Genomic DNA, 18,081 nt, shown 5'->3' on the forward strand with positions numbered 1-18,081 from the left:
ACCTCACTTATCCTATCTTCTGCCTCTGTTATTCTACTGTTGGTTCCCTCCAGAGTGTTTTTTATCTCATTTATTGCATTATTGATTTTTAATTGACTGTTTTTTATTTCTTCTAGGTCCTTGTTAAACATTTCTTGCATCTTCTCAATCTTTGTCTCCAGGCTATTTATCTGTAACTCCATTTTGTTTTCAAGATTTTGGATCATTTTATTATCATTATTCTAAATTCTTTTTCAGGTAGATTCTCTATCTCCTCCTCCTTTGTTTGCCTTGGTGGGCATTTTCCATGTTCCTTTACCTGTTGGGTATTTCTCTGCCTTTTCATCTTGTTTAGATTGCTGTGTCTGGAGTGGGCTTTCTGTATTCTGGTGGTCTGTGGTTCCTTTTTATTGTGGAGGTTTCACCCAGTGGGTGGGGTTGGACGATTGGTTTGTCAAGGTTTCCTGGTTAGGGAAGCTTGTGTCAGTGTTCTGGTGCGTGGGATTGGATTTCTTCTCTCTGGAGTGCAATGGAGTGTCCAGTAATGAGTTTTGAGATGGGTCTATGTGTTAGGTGTGACTTTGGGCAGCCTGTATGTTGACACTCAGGTCTATGTTCCTGCATTGCTAAAGAATTTGCGTGGTATGTCTTGTTCTGGAGCTTATTGGCTCTTGGGTGGTGGTTGGTTTCAGTGTAGGTATGGAGGCTTTTGGATGGTCTCTTATTACTTAATGTTCCGTGTAGTCAGGAGTTTTCTGGTGTTCTCAGGTTTGGGGCTTAAGTCTCCTGCCTCTGGATTTCAGTTTTCTTCTTCCAGTAGTCTCAAGACTTCTCCAACTATATAGCACTGATAATAAAACTTCTAGGTTAATGGTGAAAAGATTCTCCACCATGAGGGACACCCAGAGAGGTTCACAGAGTTACATGAAAAAGAGGAGAGGGAGGACGGAGATAGAGATGAGCAGGAGGAGAAAAAGGGGGACTCAAGAGGAGAGAGACAGATCTACGCAGTTCTCTGTTCCCAAAGTGTTCTCCGTAGCCCAGACACCCACAAAGATTCACAGAATTGGATTGGGAAGAGAAGGGGAAAGGAGGAAATAGAGGTGTTCTGAGGTAGAAAACAGAGTCAAAAGTGAGAGAGAGTAATCAACACACTCCTGAATAGAAATGGGAACTGAATATTGGATTCTTAAATGTCCAAAATTTATATCACATACTGAAAAACAAAGATTAAAAATCTAGTGTAGAGGTTAGACTTTAAACTCTTAAAAATACAATATTTAAAAACAAAAACAATTTAGAAATATATATGAGGTTCGGTTTAAAAATAGGGCTTGTCTTTTTTTTTTTTTTTTGCAAGGTTATAGTGAAATGAAAATGAAAATTAAGGAATAATAAAGGAGTATTAGAGGACTTTAAAAGGAAATGAGAGAAAAACAAAAAGAAAAAATTTTTTTTCCCTAATTGAAAAAATTGTAAAAATATATGAAAATGAAAGTTAAGGAGTAATGGGGGAGTAATAGGGAATTTTAAAAGAAAATAAAAGAGAAAAAAGAAAAGGAAAGAAAAAAAAATTTTTTTTAATTAAAAAAAAATATGTATATATCTAGGAATTTCTCTGGAGCTGTTGGCAGTCAGTGTGGGTTCAGTTCAATTTCAGGTAGCTCCTCATTCCAGCTTACACTTCGCGATATCTATAGGCCCCTTCCGGTGTAGTCCGTGTTACCTACAGGGATTTTAATCTGTTGCACTGGTCCCTTCTGAAGCGGTTCCCTTTGTTTATTTGGCTTCTGTTTGCCATCTCTTCGGTGTCTTAATTTCCACCCTGACACAGGCGGGTGGAGGTGATCTCTTATTTAGGTAGCTAGTTCAGTCCTGCTACGGGGAGGGCGGGGCACTGCAGACAGATATCTGTGTGTGGGGAGCACTCACCGTGTTCCGCCCACACTGGGTTTGCCCCTGCTCACGGGTGTCTGTGCTTTCCCCCGTCTACACTGCTCAGGCTCCCGGCTGCTCTATAGGGAGCGTGCCCTGCACTGCGTGCGGTTCCAGTTTTTGGGTACTCCACAAAAGCGCGGACTGGGTTGTGCCTGCGTCTTGTGCCTTCCCCGGCCTGAGCAGCTCAGACAGCCAGGAGCTTGACGGGCGCACTCTCCCCGGGTGCGACGCGCCCTCTCCCCTCCGCGGCCCCAGCCTGTTCTGTCTGGTGCCAGCAGCTTGTGTTTGTTCTCAGGAGCTGGCCTCTAGCCGCGAACCTCCTGGCGGCGGATGTCGACCATCCAGAATCTCAGGAAGTCTTTGGATAGAAACTGGAGGCCTGTTTGCAGTGTGGGAGGGGATGCCCTCTCTGGGGCCGAGTTTGCCCCTTTCCCCTCCCCCCTGCCTCCTACCTCCGGCGGGGATGGGCCGGTCCGCCGCAGGCTAGCTCTTCTCTGGAGTTTCTCAGTCCCTTTGGTTTTGCGAACTGCCGGCAAATTTGTGTTCGGGCTGGTTAATTTTCTCTCTTGCTATCCCACAGTTTAAAAAAGCTCCCTCCGATTGTCCTCAGGGCACTCAGGCCCGGTCCTTACCCTAAGCAATGCCGCCTGCTCCTCTCTGTTCCGCCCCCACTTGCTGGTGGCGGATGCGGGTGTCTGGGGTACATTTCTGCTGGGAGTTGCTTTTAGGCACCTAATCTGTGGGCCTTACTTTTTCCTCCCAGTTAGGTTGCCCTCCGAGATTCAAAAACTTCCCCCAGACCCGCCAGTGCTAGGGTTTCCTGGTGTTTGGAAACTTCCTCTATTAAGACTCCCTTCCCGGGACGGATCTCTGTCCCTAACTCTATCGTCTCTCTTTTTATCTTTTACATTTTGTCCTACCTCCTTTCGAAGACAATGGGTTGCTTTTCTGGGCGCCTGATGTCCTCTGCTAGCGATCAGAAGTTGTTTTGTGAAATTTGCTCAGCGTTCAATTGTTCTTTCGATGAATTTGTAGGAGAGAAAGTGGTCTCCCCGTCCTATTCCTCTGCCATCTTGGCTCCTCCCTACTTTTAATTTTATACAGGTATAATATTTAAAGCAAAACTTCCTGCACATCACAACATTCATTGGAGTCACACTGTCCTGCTTCAGCCGTTAGGTCCCTGTCTTATTACATTTATTGAGTCCTGTGCTACAAATATTACTGTGAACGTTGTACATGCATTATCTCATTTAATCCTGAGAACAGTGCTATAAGGTATAGGTAGTTATTTCCATTACACCAAAGAGGAGTTCAGAGAAGTTAGTAAATAACCTGCCCAGAGTCTCAGAGTAAATGGCAGTGTTTGGATTCAAACCCAGGCAGTCTGACTCCAGAACTCACATTTTTAACTTCCACTCTATGTGACTGTGCCATCTGAGGGTTGTTTTTGGAGAAGATGTGTGCATTCCAGACCCTTGGACGAGTCATTTCTTAGTTATGTATCTGGAACTGTTATAGCCCCTGTTTTCTAAAAGTCAAGTCAGTTTTGAAATAGCCTTTCTCCCTAAATTGGTCAGCAGAGGACTTATAACCCCAACAGTGCACCCCTGGTCACAAACTATGACAGAAATGGGAGTTCCACTAGTGATCTTGCTCTTGTTTGGGTTTTTTTTGTTTTGTTTATGAACCATGTTATAGAGGTTCTTCAAGGTTATACTCTCATCTGCTTTTTTATAAAGAGGGATAAAAGATGAATCAGCAAACTACATGATTTTGAGAAGTTTAGTGGTAAAAGTTACATTTTCTTTGTAAGCCTGCTTTAAATCATTTCTACAGGGGCTTCCCTGGTGGTTCAGTGGTTAGGACTCTCTGCTTCCACTGAAGGGGGCACAGGTTCGATCCTTGGTTGGGGAACGAAGATCTCACATGTTGCACAGCCAAAAATTAATCATTTCTACAAAAATATCCCTCACTAGCAAAGCAAAAGTTTATAAATCTATCAGATAGGGCCCACTTTTCCTTTCACAAATTCTTTATATTGCCAAATATAGAAAAGATACTCGGGAATTTAAACAAAACTAATTATGTTATGCTGACAAGGGCTAATTATTTAAACCATACTTCTACCTATTTTATTACCTGACTTCTAAGTCTTATCTGGTATCCTAGAAATTTCCAATGGTAAAAAATCCTTCAAAGTTAAAGCAATGAAAGATTAGAGCTTTCCCATGTAGATATTTTTTAAATAAGATTATTTGTTGAAGAACTCTTAGAGGTTAAGTAAGCAATTTATTGGGACTCTTTCATTGAAAAGACCTAGACATTAGTTTCTCTTCACTGGGAAATCCTTTTCCTCCTTGAATCTCCTGCTTTTCATTTTGATATCTCAGATATATAGGTTTCATATGCTTAAATTTTTTTTACTTAGCTAGCCAAGCAACATTATACCTTGTAGAAAGATAATAATTGTGTGTGTGTGTGTGTGTGTGTGTGTGTAGCACAGTTTTATTAAAGTATAAAAAGGGACTGAGAAAGCGTCTGACACAGACATCAGAAGGGGCACAGAGAGCACCCCACTACAGTTTTTTAAGTTTCATGAAGTTCCATGTAAGGGGATGGTATTATATAGATCACTAGATGACTTTAATTTTGCATTTCAGGAAATAACAGTACAACAGCTAATGGCTCATTTGGACTCCATCAGAAAAGACATGGTCATCCTAGAGAAAAGTGAATTTGCAAATCTGCGAGCAGAGAACCAGGTGATACAAGTCTCAATTTATTAATAATAAAATACTGATTTCACAAGTATTCTACTTGGTGAATAGGACCCAAAAACAGTTTCATGTGGTTATTTAAATAAGTTTTAGGTAAAAGTCTACTACATGTTTAACCATACTTAATCTTCCTATGTATGTCAGTGTTTTGCATGCTTAAGAGTTGTTTAAAAAAAATGAGAGTTGTATTTTATATGGGTCACATAAAGGAGGAAATCTTTGATGTACATATTTTATAAAATTTCTAGTGTGGTTTAGAATAATGTTTTCAGGGCTGAGTAATGTGGCTTGGGGTGGGCGGGTGGTCTGTAACTATTTTTGTCACTGAAGAGAAAAATGTTTCTGTAATTCAGTCAGAGCTTTGTTATCCACTAGCCTAAAATATTAGAATGTCAGCCTGCTTTTTAAAGCAGACTACAGTAGGTCCCCCTTTATCTGCATTTTTGCATTCCACCGTTTTAGTTATGTGTAGTCAACACAACCTGAAAACATTAAGTAGAGAATTCCAGAAATAACTCATGTTTTAAACTGCATACTGTTCTGAGTAGCAGAATATCTTCGCCATCCTGCTCCATCCCCACAGGACAGGAATCATCTCTTTGTCCAGAGTATTCACACCGTGTATGCTACCCACCAGTTAATGTAAGAAAAAACATAGTATGCACATGGGCTTCAGTGCTAGTCAGGGTTTCAGGCATCCACTGGGGGTCCTGGAACATATTCCCGTATGGACTGGGGGGGCTACTATATTAAAACATAAATACATTTTCTAATGTCATGTTCATATTATTTTCTGAATAAGAGGAACTATTAGGTTTCTTTTTTTAATTTATAATGAGTTTTTATATTAGAAATCCATAGATTGTCCAATTTTTGCTTTTGCAGGGTTTCAGATTTTTTTTGATAAATCATATGGGCTTTTGGTTTAATACCAATTGTGTGTGATCTTTCTTTATACCTAGAAAATGAAAATTGAATTAGAACAAGTTAAACAACAACTGATAGTAAGTGAAACTTTTTTCCCCACTTCAGAATATGTAAATTTCAGACAGATATTCATGACAAGGTCACTTTTTAAATATTTTTATTTTCTTTTAAAGAATGAAACTAGTCGAATCAGAGCAGATAACAAATTGGATATCAACCTAGAAAGGAGCAGAGTAACAGATATGGTAATGTGTTTTTAAATGTACTTTTTTGGTCACTTATTCCTTTTAAAAATTCCTTTTAGTTTTTTTTTTTTCTTTTCTCTAACCTCCTGATAATTCATATCCTTTAGTTTACAGATCAAGAAAAGAAACTTATGGAAGCAACCACAGAATTTACCAGAAATGTAAGCTACTGGGTAACAGTTCCTCTGTTTTCGTATAGCTGTCATGCCTTATGTAGCTACCCTCACGGGTATCACTTTGTAAGTCTGGACTTGAACAAGCTGGCCCTATGCAGCCTGTCATTTCCTCATAACTACTACAGGTAACCAGTACTTTGGGGGAAGCTGCTGCTAGGTGGGTGGTAGTACTGGAGCTATGACTTCTGAGTCAGAATCAAGCTTTCCAGGTAGCACTTGTTTTTCAACTACTTTTATATGGAAGATAATTATTTTTCAAATAGACAGGGAGTCACAGTATTTAAGTGCCTAGATTCAAGTAGTTATCTTACATATTTTTTAAGTAATAGTAAATATTTATTGAGTGCTTATTATATGTTAGATCCTACGTTACTCACTTTCTATTTATTAGTTATTGTGTCAGCCTCTGGGCGAGGCAGGCACTCTTACTCCCATTTTAATCTCTATGGCTGAATAAACCTAGCTCTCAGCCTAGTCCTTTCCTTTTTTAAAAGTTAAAAGCCACTTGGTCTACATTCCGACATGAGAGACATCATTCTTGATTATAATTCAGTAGAAGTACAGGTACCATTTGCCTTTCCAAGCAGCCTGTTCCCTTCTCTAACTTCTTGGCCAGATAAAGGAGATGAAATCAAATTCTCTCACCACTAATTTCTGAGCTCTAAGTATCACCTTCTTTTCCTACCCTTCAGCGTTAACTCAACAAGCATATCTGCCATGGTCTTTAATATTGGTGTCAGTTTATCATAAACCTGGTTGGTTTTTCCTTTTGTAAAAGATATTTAACGTTTTAACTATGATATCTTAAGGACTTTATACCCATAAAGTGATAGTTCTGTGACTGACATTTTTGCTTCTTAGTTTATCCTTGTATATTTAGGTCTCAAATACAGGCATACCTCAGAGACACTCCAAGTCCAGTTCCAGACACAGCAATAAAGCAAATATTGAAATAAAGTGAGTCATAGCAATTTTTCAGTTTCCCAGTTCTTATAAAATTTACATTTACACTATACTGTAGTTTATTAAGTATGCAATAATAGCATTATGTCTCAATAAACAATATCCATACCTTAATTAAAAAATAAGAATCACTAAAAAGATGTTAACCAGTTATCTTCTGAGCCATTACTGAGTAATAATCTTTTTGCAATAATAACATCAAAAGTTACTGATCACAAATCACCATAATAAATATAGTAATAATGAAAATGTTTGAAGTATTGTGAGAATTACCAAAATGTGACACAGAGACATGAAGTGAGCAAATGCTTATGGAAAAATAGTGCTGATAAACCTACCTGACTCAAAGTTGCCACAAACCTCCCATTTGTTTTTTTAAAAAAATGAAAAATTTGCAAAATGCAGTAAAATGAGGTATGCCTGTAACTACCTGTGAGGTTTTTAGTGGAATGTGCCCAGAATGTGATAATCCTAGTAGTCTCCAAATATCAAAGTAGAAGGAATAGTTTTTGTCAGTTTATAATGTTCATGTAATTTTTATATCTATGTTTCCCCACTCAAAAGTTTTTTAACACAAAATTAGCCCCTAAATGAGGGTTTCTAAAGTAAACATTTCTGTCCATGATACATAGAGACAAAATCTAATTATCTTATTCTTAATTACTACAGGATACCAAAACCAGAGGTATTATTTCAGAGACTGGTAACAAAATTGACACTGAAATTGCTTCTTTAAAAACTCTGATGGAATCCAATAAGCTTGAGACAATTCGTTATCTTGCAGGTAAGACTGTGTTGTCAGAGAAAGGAATTACTATCATTTGATTTTCAGACGCATTAGCTCCTACCTCCCAAGGTAGTAGCCATGTGACACAAAAGAAGGGGCTGTAACAGAGTTACTGTTTGGTCCCCTGCAGTGCTTGGAAAATGTAAGTTTAATAGGCCACTCTGCATCCTCTGAAAAGGAAAAAGTGTACGGAAGTGAAAGACACACATAAACACCCGTACAAAATGATGCAAAGATTCAACTAGGTAGTCCACAATTAGGTACAGATCACCAAAACAGATATAGGCTATTAAAAACCACAGCAAACAAAGGGGTAGAAATTACTTCCATTCTTGAATCCAACTGAGGACGCAGGGATACTGCCCAGAATTAGTCTGTCACATACTGAGTTCTCAAGAACCTTGTGACCTGAGCAATTTATAGAGCCCCAAGGAGTTAGGAAGAATGCCCTCGAGTAGTATTTTTCTTTTTTATAAAAAAGTAATATATTTTCATCCTAAATTGTTTGTATAACTGAAAAGCAATATAGTAAAAATGAAAGCCTTCTCCCTCCCCATATGTATTTACTGTTGGTAGTATGTATCTTTCCTAGGCTTTTCCTTCTGTATGTGAACATTATAGATTTTTAAAACAGTAATTAGATGATACTCTACAAGCTACAACTTTTAAAAATTTAACCAAATGTCTTGAACATCTTTCCATATGAATACATAGATATCTTTTTACTAGAAATCATAGTATTCTATAATATGAAAATACCATAACTTATCTAAATATATAATATCTACTTACAGACATTCTGCTCTGACGTTTTCATTAAAAATAATATTGCACCAAATAGTCATATATGTGTGTGAATAAATACACATACCCACATATACATCCTTGTGCCTTCATGCTAGAATTTCTATATAATTAATTGCTTATGCACATCTAAAAACTGGGATCAAAAAGATATACACATTTAGGATTTTGTGTTGTTATTGTCCAAAATAAAATAGCTGCTTTATAGCATCAGTGGTTTTTCTGGGCAGGCACTCAGTATGTTGGCGCAAGAGTAGGAATCAAGATGACCCCAGCCCCCCACTGATGCTCACCTCCACACCCCCCTTCTTCTCCTCAACTTGAATGACTTAATTTCTGCCTTTTTCAAATATTGGGCTTCTGCTAAAGATCCATTTGAAAAAAAGGATTGTAAGGCTAAAATGAGTTTCAAAAACCCTAGCAAAAGTCTCTGGAACCAGAGATCTGTTCAGTACTAATGCTCAGGGGAAGTTCCAGATCAGCCCAGTTTGGAGTGATCGTTCCCACTTTGAAAATAGATCTCAAAGCACCCCGTGAGGAAGAGCTGCTGTTCCACTCAGCGTCTTCTCGTGCATTTACCTACAGACGCAGTGTCATGGTGATGGTCTCCAGAAAGCTTTTCAATCAATCAGTAGTGGACATACACGAGGCAGACTAACAGACTTAGTGGCAGTGGGAAAAGAAATCACTAAGTCTGTTTAGAAAGTTAGATTTCCTATGTTCCTTTCCTTTTTTCACTGAGGACTTACAACTACTGGTTCTGCAGGCACTGCTCTGCTCTTAAAGCAGCAGCAACTACTTTAGAGTCAGGTGCTCACAGCCTTGAGTCCTGCTTCCACCGTTGCTCTCAGTACGGCTTTGAGCTTGTTGCTCATCTATATGATGGGGATACTATCACCAACTCCATGGGGTTTTAATCATGGCTAGATAAGGTAATATACGGAATTCTTCAGCACACTACCTGGAGCATGGCAAATAGTAGCAGGATCAAATGAGAGAATGTGTAATTGACCAGTGACAACAAGACAAGAAATTCTTTAAGTGTTACTCTTTCTCCTCAAATGTCCAGCTTCCCACCGTGACTTAGACCTAATCCCATTTCTTAAAATTAGGGACCTCTTGTCATTAACCAAGTTTTAGTAGTGTGGTCAAATGGGATAATATATAATTAATTTACACATTAAAAATAGGATAGCTTTACTATGAATGGCTGTTTCTTACGTCTTTAATCATTGAAGTTTGCTCTTCATCTCAGAGTCTCTAAAATCATGGCTGTTTAAACAAACTAAAAAACTAGGGAGTCCAAAAGCCTCACCCAGATTCACCACCTTAAGGAGAACAGAAAGGTTTTCTATTTAGTGATGTAACACAGACAATAGGTGGTACATGAACTATTTAAAAAGTCTGATGCTTTTTCTGCCTTTTCTTCTACCTCACTGAGTTGTTTCTGAAGGGTTTTCATTAACAATTCATTTTTTATTCATAAATTTTTAATAATTATGAAATAATTTTTAATGTACTTTTAAGACAATTTGTCTTATGGATCATGTGGCTGTTCTTCTAGCTTAATGACAATTTTTTAATGTCAGCAAGAAAAGTTTTTCACTTAAAAATTATATCTGAAATTAATTTATAATTATTTAAAGTAGTATTGTTAATAATGGTAATATTAATAATGACTTGAAACACTGTTTATAGATTCTAACAGATTTTTAAATTACTGTCATCCTTATGTAAAATATAGGAAGCTTCTAAGAATTGGTATTAATCATGCCCTAATTGATATCCTTTATTGTTAGCTTAATCTTCTAGGGGATGAAAAACCTAAGGTAGAAGATTGGCTGGATTTACTGATTTTTATTTTTGCTTTCAATTTAAATTGAAAATGACATTATTCTGTCTGTCTCTGCAGGATAATCTCAAATGCATGACCTATAACACAGATTCTTCTTTTCAACAGCCTCAGTGTTTACTTGCCTGGCAATAGCATTGGGATTTTATCGACTCTGGAAATAACAGTGAAACTGCTGTAGTTATGCATGCTCCTACTCCTGCTGCTTTGACTGTTGGAACACTGCCTGGATGGATTTACTCTGAACATTGAAAGTTATAGTAGGAACTGAATACACGATTATTTAAAGTACATATGGACTAAAAGGAAATATTTTAGAATGGAAGGTATATTTTGTCTTTTTCATGTATGTCTTTATTATGTTGAAAGAGGCCATTCAAAACTTGATAGATTTGAGATAGGGCTTTTGTCTTTATGCTTTTGATAGCTCATAGAAACTGAACTAGACTTTTCTTATGTTTACTTGAAGGACTGTAAATCATAGGATTTCTTTCATATCTGTTGCAAATCTGAAAGCTATTCCCAAGCCCACATGCTTGTTAACTGTATTCAACTTCGTGATAGCTACTGCACAATTACCTTTTTATATAAAATATATACAATAACAAGGTTGTTTGGATTTTAAAAGCAACTTATCATATAGCTAGAGTTAGGTTTTTTTGGTAATGAACTAAAACAATAAATTTTAAAATAATATGTGCCCTAGTTCAAGTATATGACACTCAGTATGAAATCCGTAGAGTTGTTAATTTCTAATTCACAAAAACTGGTTTATCCCTGCTTCTTGGGAACCCATCTTAAATTTACTACATAAACAAAGCTTTTTAAAATTCAGCACATGTCTATTGGCATGTAATCCCTACTCTCAAGAAAGTCGTGGGGAATTTTTATATTTTTGTTTTGACATTACTGGGTCTATTTTCTTTGATAATAGCATCTATTAATAGGATATATATTTCAAGGAAAGTACAAAATATCATTTCATCTCAGACCTTCAGTTTTAGCCAGATCAAGAAGCCAAGGCCAAGAAGTGCTAAATATTTCAAGATTTCACATATGCCTTGGCAAAACTTTTAAGTTTGATGATCCATTAGTTACTCAAAATGACCTCCATCATTTGTTTAGTTATAAATAGGGAATCTAAATTATAGAGCAGTCAAAAGACCAGCCCATATATGGTCTAGTGAGTGAGAATCACTTTCCAACTAAATTTGTTTCAAAGATCTAATGGCTGACTTGTTTACAAAATAAAACTTTCTGTACTTGTCTTGTATTTTGATTTAAAATATCTCAGAATTCACTTGCCTAAGAAAATTCTTAGCACATTATAAATTTGTATGTAAATAAGATCATATAGGTTCCATTGTAATAAATTCTACAGTACATTTATTCACTCAATAAGAATGCCTGCTATGGGCATGCTGGTCCCCACATGCAGAGCTGAACCTGGCTTCCTTCCCATGGAACTGAGGATCTTAGTCGAAGATAGACAGTAAACAGGTAAATTATTCATTTGCACAATGTAAAATACGCTAAATTTTAAGAGGGACTATGTCTTCCCTCCAGTAGCATACACTGGAATCACTTCCTCAGCCGCCCTGCCACACGTGCTCAGTGAGATTAAAGGAGAAGCAGGCCCTGGTGGCCCAGACACTTCTCCCCACTCCTGTCTGGGACCGGCCTTTCTACACACAGCGCTCACTCCAGTCTGCTCCTGTGGGATAAGCCCTGGTGATGAGTTCAGAGCACAGGCACTCAGCAAGCCACTGGAGCTGCAGCCCTGGAGCCCACGAGTGGCCCAGAGGCCCTCAGGCGCACGCGGTTCTAGTCGGAAAGCCCGCCAGAGCGTCCCCGCGCCGCAGCGGGACGGCCAGCGGTCAGCGAGGCCTGCAGCCCTGCCTCCCCGGACGTACAAGCGGTCGTCCCCGCGGGGCGGTCCCTGCGCAGCCAGGCTGAGTCCCTCCTCAGGTCTCACCCGCACCCAGGGGCCGCGCACGCCAGCAGGTATGCGTCTCGGGCTGGAAGTGCGGGGAGGCGGCCAGGACCTTCCGTGGTGGTCCGTCTGTGCCCTTCAGCGCCGTGGGCCCCACCCCGCCCTCCAGCCCCTGAAGTGCCCTCCCTGTCCCCGCCAATCTGCCGGCCCCGCAGGAGGCTCCTGCCTAGGGAGCGTTCTTCCACAGCACGCGCCCAGACGTGCAGGTCCCGTCCCAGTTCCTCTTCTCCCTTTCCCTTCATCCTCCCAGTTACGTAGAGATTGGAGCTTTGGTTGTAAGAGATCTCCAAGCGTTTGTAGGTATTCTGTAGGTTTGTCCCACATGTTTTTTGATGTGTTTGTGGGAGGAAGCGAGCTCCATGATACTGTCCTTCACGCCATTCTGAACTGAGTCCCAGTGTTTTCTCAGTGTAAAGGAAACAATGAGGCGGTGGGAACGGCTGTGCACAGACACTGAGGTTAGTGGCTGGCATTCTGTAGAACAGCCACATTGACTATACAACACGAGAGAGGGATGGGGCGGGGAGGGAGGCGGGAGGGGGGATCGGGATGGGGAACACATGTAAATCCATGGCTGATTCATGTCAGTGTATGGCAAAAACCACTACAATATTGTAAAGTAATTAGCCTCCAACTAATAAAAATAAATGGAAAAAAAAAAGAATATGCTAAATAATATATCTCACTCACCTGTTTGTCACAGCAGTCCTCTTAGGCAGGTGGTTATCCTCATTTTACAGCTAAAGCAACAAGCTAAGTGAAATTAAGGTCACACAGTGGGTAAGTCACACAGACTTTAACTCCAGATTTTATACTCTTAATAACAAGAGTAATCTCCAAGTTGAGTTCTCTGATGACTCACTGTAGTTTTGATTTGCATTTCTCTGGTACTTAGCAACTCTAGCCAGGCTCTTCTCGTGTGTCCAGGTTCATTCCTGGCAGTGTCCAGTTACTCAGGACCTTACAGCATTGCAGAAGAAGAAAGGGGCAAGATGTGGGAAAACCCTTTCCCTTTAGGGACATGACCATAAGGTTATACATGGCATTTCTGCTCACACTCTTCTCGGCCACAACTTGGCATCTTAGCTGCAAAGGAAACTGAGAAGTCAGCCCTTAGCCTGAGTAGCCACAATTCCAGGTAAATCCTAATACTTTGGAAAAAGAAGAGAAACTGGGAGACAACCAGGGACCCTCTGCCACAAAGGTGTGTGCTTGTATTAAAACGCTCTCCTGGTATTTCCTGCCTCACTGGTACAGACGGAGATACGGCCCCGAGAAAACTGGAACAAGTACAACAAACAGAAAACTGAGTGAATAGAAGACAGTGTTCCCGGGCGGGACCACCTTACAGTTACCAGGCTTGAAGGAGAAAGTAAGGCTGCATGACGTCCCCGAAGGGGAGGGGGATGCTGGACTTGGGAATTCCAGTTGTGGTAAAGAAGAATGCAGACTCTGAAATTTCCCTCCTAAGGTTAGAACCCTAGCTCCACGTTGCTGTGTGACTCTGGGCGAATTCCTTAACCTGCATGTATCAAGTACTACACCTCCGTCATATAAGCTGTGGTGGAAACTAAGCAGTAATACATGTGAAGAACTTACAGATCACACACAAGGTGCCCAATAAATGGTGACAATCGTTTTTACTACAGATTGAAAGCCTACTGCACAATAATGACTGTAAGGGTTACAGAAAGGATCGGTAGGCCACTTTTTAACACTTGCTTATAGCCCTTGACAAGCCTAAACACCTCTTAGCAACCAAACGCACTCATGTCAGGGCATTCAAGCCCTGGTGATACTGGACCAAAATGCCCTTGAGCACCATGTACAGTGCCGGCCAGGGCTGAGAGGCTGGGCAGCCTGGGGTGTGCAGAGACGGCTGCTGCCAGTGAAGCAAGGGCTGTGGGCGTGATGATCACTGGACAGGATTATCATCCTGTCCAATCAACCTTGTCTATTTTTCCTTTCTTATAAAGCCTGCAAGACAGAACAACGGCTGAATTCTAAAGCAGATTATTTAGATGTGTATTTTTAGCAAACACACATGTATTTTTTCTTTTTACAAGAGCTGATTTTCACTTTATGTAAACTTCCCTGGAGATATTTGGTTGTTATTATAAAGTTGTCCTTTTCTAAAACTTACTAGTCTTGTAACTTCCCTGGTGGTCCAGTGGCTAAGACTCCGAGCTCCCAATGCAGGAGGCCCAGGTTTGATCCCTGGTCAAGGAACTAGATCCCACATGCTGCAACTAAGACCCGGCACAGTCCAATAAGCAAACATTTAAAAAACAAGTAAGTAAAACTTACTAGTCTTTTTCTCCCAAGTTCAGATGCTCTTTAACAATCAAGTCATGTGACATACATATGACTAAAGAAGCACATGAAAGATGCTCGACGTCACTAATTATTAGAGAAATTAAAATCAAAGCTACTATGAAGTACCACCACTCACTGGTCAGAATGACAATCATTAAGAAAATCTACAGGACTTCCCTGGTGATCCAGTGGTTAAGAATCTGCCTGTCAATGCAGGAGACATGGGTCAATCCCCAGTCTGGGAAGATCCTGCAAGTCACAGGGCAACAAAGCCTGTGAGCCACAACTACTGAAGCCCGAGCGCCCTAGAGCCCATGCTCCACAACAGGAAGCCTGTGCGCCACGACGACAGAGTAGCCCCTGCTCACTGCAACTAGAGAAAGCCCACACACATCGAAGAAGGCCCAGAGGAGCCAAAAATACATATTTTTAAAACCTATAAATAAACGCTGAATAGAGTCTGGAGAAAAGGGAACTGTCCTACACTGTTGGCGGGAATGTAAATTAGTGCAGCCACTACAGAAAACAGTATGGAGGTTCCTCAAAAAACTAAAAATAGAGTTGCCATATGATCCAGCAACCCCACTCCTGGGCATATAGGCAGACAAAACTATAATTCAAAAAGGTACATGCACCTCTGTTCACAGCAATACTATTCACAACAGCCAAGATGTGGAAACAAGTGTCTATCAGCAAACGAATGGCTACACTACTCGGCTATAAAAAAAGAATGAAATAGTGCCATTTGCAGCAACATGGATGAACCTAGAAATTATACTAAATGAAGCATATTAAGAGACAAATATTACATCACTTATATGTGGAATCTAAAAATATGGCACAAATGAACTTAACTATGAAGCAGGTACAGACTCACCAACACAGAATAAACTTGTGGCTGCCAAGGGGAGGACGGGTGGGAGAGGGATGGATTGGGAGTTTGGGACAGCAGAGGCAGGGTATTATATATACTGACAGAAGGGGTAGACAGCAGTGTACTACTGTGTACCGCAAAGAATATGAAAAAGAATGTGTGTATATTTATGTATAACTGAACCACTTTGTTGTACAGAAGAAATTAACACTGTGTATCAACTACACCTCAGTAAAATAAATTATTTTTAAAAAGTCATTTGAAAAGTTGGGGGGAAAAAGCTATGCCTACACTGGTAAAATAGTATTCTCTAGAAAGTAAAAGAAAGAAAAAAAAAAAGAAAGTAAAAGAAATATAATTTATTATGAAGCCATAACAGAACTTTCAATAATCTTTAATATATATAACTAAACCTTTTTATTACTAACTGCATTACATTTTAAAGTTTATGTGAATACTGGAAAAATTAATAATTCACAGTTTTGACTTGCCCACATAAATATATAAAAAGTATATTGGGAGGGGAAATACAACTGAGTCCATGTAATTTTAATCCCTTTGACATTATGTAACATATTTCTGCCTTCAGAATTGGAATAACTGCGCATCAGAGTAATTCTGAGATGAATTTATATAGATTTACACTTATATCTATTTAAAAATAGAAAAAATCAAGTTTATTTAAAGCTATCTACTGATTAGTACCTTTTCACAAAAACTCCCCCAGAAGACACCTTCTTCTTCACTCGCCTCTTCTCTTTGCTTAAGTCACAGGAAATGTCATCTTCCTACAAAGGAAAAGATGGCCAAATTAGATGTCTTAGGATTTCTATGCTAGACACATTTTCATCTTTCTACATTATCTGTTTCAAAAAAAAAAATTAACCATGCTAATAATTTTCAACTCTAGTATACATCTCTTTTAGAATTTTGTGTAAATAAGTTCTTACATCTGAAGCACCAGGGCATCATGCTGCACTGACTCATCAGCCTGGGAGGCACCTTGAGAAATCAGCCAGCCCTGCCTTCCCCTCACACACCCAGTACAGAACGCCTTGTCATTCCTGCTTCTCTCTGACCAACACTTCACAGCGTATCACTACAGGAAATAACACAGAGCGTTAACATGCCGCCCTCTGGACTCTGCAAGCCCCACTGGGCTGGGAGCCACACCCCAGGGTCCGGCCCGCCTCCCCTGCTCACACAGCGCCCCCAGCTGCTCGGCCCGGGTCCTGCTTTGCCCTGTCGCACACTATTTCTGAATACTTCTCATCCATCATGGTATTCTCAGTATCTAGCACAGAAGACTCACTTCATAAAGGCTCTGGGCAGCAGGAAGAGAAGACTAGAAACATCAGATACTCATATATGTCAGTCATCTTTGGATAATTCTTCTAGTCAAAAATGCTCTGTTCGGTTGAGCAGGACAGATCTGAACGCAGGCGTTTCAGGAACATCACAAGGCGCATGTCTGTCAGGAGAGCCAATGACTAGAGGTGGCAGTCCCCAAGGTGTTCCCACCTACACCTCTGCTAATGAGGTCAGTCACTTAACTCATAGGAGCGTGTGAGCACAGAAGGAAACTGCTGTGATTGCAGCACCACCCAGGGAAACAAAATCACACATCTGTTCCTCCCCTCAGCTGCAAACCTGAGTGAGGAATAGATGGAGAATCTGCTAGCCATCCCTTATAGTGGCCAGGCACTGGTGGGCACAGAGTATTACGGCCCCTTCTCTTGAAAAAGCTTGCCAACCAGTCTGAAGACCAAGAACAACAAACCTTTTAGTGGGGTTTAGCAGATGGCGCCACTGTATTTCATTCGTTACACATACAACAAGGTGAAGCAGCTTGTATTACCAACATTTTAGAGATACAGAGACAGAAGTCCAAGACGTTAACCAACTTTCCCCAAGGTCACAAAACCAAGTCAATGGCAGGATTTTAATCCAAATTTTGTCCGACACCTAAGATCATGTTATAACTATTCTTCAATTCTTTCAGCAAAAAATTTGCTCATTCACTTCCTACAACTGTACTGTGTACTGTATATACTATGCTGTAGGTATACAAAAAGTCATGAGAGCTGGTTCCCACTCAGGAGTCTGGTGGAGTAGCAGATGGAAAATAGATGCTCAATTGACCCCCAGGTTTCAGGAGGGCCTCAAGATCATCAGGGGATGAATGAAAAGATGTACATGAAAGAAAAACACTGAGGTAGTGTCAGGGAATGTTTGACGGGAGGATTCCTACGTGCTGTCTCTCATGAGTCCTTTGTCCCTCTTCAAGCGGAACAGCACGCTGCTCCCAGGGACTGAGGTCATTGTGTGAGGCAGGCTTGGGTCTCCTTTAGTAAACATTCTCTTTAGGACAAAACTGCTTAGTCTCGTTCCCCTTTCTTGAGATGTGGATTGTCTCCTGAACTTGTGACTAACATTACCTCTTGTTC

At 40.1% G+C, this 18,081-nt stretch overlaps 2 protein-coding genes across 11 annotated transcripts in view; one reads left to right on the forward strand and one right to left on the reverse strand.

Annotated features, from left to right (window-relative positions):
* CCDC90B (coiled-coil domain containing 90B) overlaps positions 1 to 11,724 on the forward strand; it is a 32,526-nt gene extending 20,802 nt beyond the window's left edge. For all 5 annotated transcript variants that reach the window (XM_043451866.1, XM_043451863.1, XM_043451864.1 and 2 more), the window contains 6 exons: positions 4,581 to 4,682; positions 5,660 to 5,701; positions 5,798 to 5,869; positions 5,977 to 6,030; positions 7,678 to 7,792; positions 10,560 to 11,724. In XM_043451866.1, coding sequence (XP_043307801.1) covers positions 4,581 to 4,682; positions 5,660 to 5,701; positions 5,798 to 5,869; positions 5,977 to 6,030; positions 7,678 to 7,792; positions 10,560 to 10,615 — 441 coding nt within the window. In that variant the 3' untranslated portion in view covers positions 10,616 to 11,724. The remainder of the gene's footprint in view (positions 1 to 4,580; positions 4,683 to 5,659; positions 5,702 to 5,797; positions 5,870 to 5,976; positions 6,031 to 7,677; positions 7,793 to 10,559) is intronic.
* A 4,257-nt stretch (positions 11,725 to 15,981) lies between these two features.
* ANKRD42 (ankyrin repeat domain 42) overlaps positions 15,982 to 18,081 on the reverse strand; it is a 63,070-nt gene continuing 60,970 nt past the window's right edge. For all 6 annotated transcript variants that reach the window (XM_043451027.1, XM_043451026.1, XM_043451025.1 and 3 more), the window contains one exon: positions 15,982 to 16,422. In XM_043451027.1, the coding sequence (XP_043306962.1) occupies positions 16,415 to 16,422 (8 nt within the window). In that variant the 3' untranslated portion in view covers positions 15,982 to 16,414. The remainder of the gene's footprint in view (positions 16,423 to 18,081) is intronic.

The sequence above is a fragment of the Cervus canadensis genome, chromosome 29 (genome assembly GCF_019320065.1).
Source record: "Cervus canadensis isolate Bull #8, Minnesota chromosome 29, ASM1932006v1, whole genome shotgun sequence".
Classification (NCBI taxonomy): Eukaryota; Metazoa; Chordata; class Mammalia; order Artiodactyla; family Cervidae; genus Cervus; species Cervus canadensis.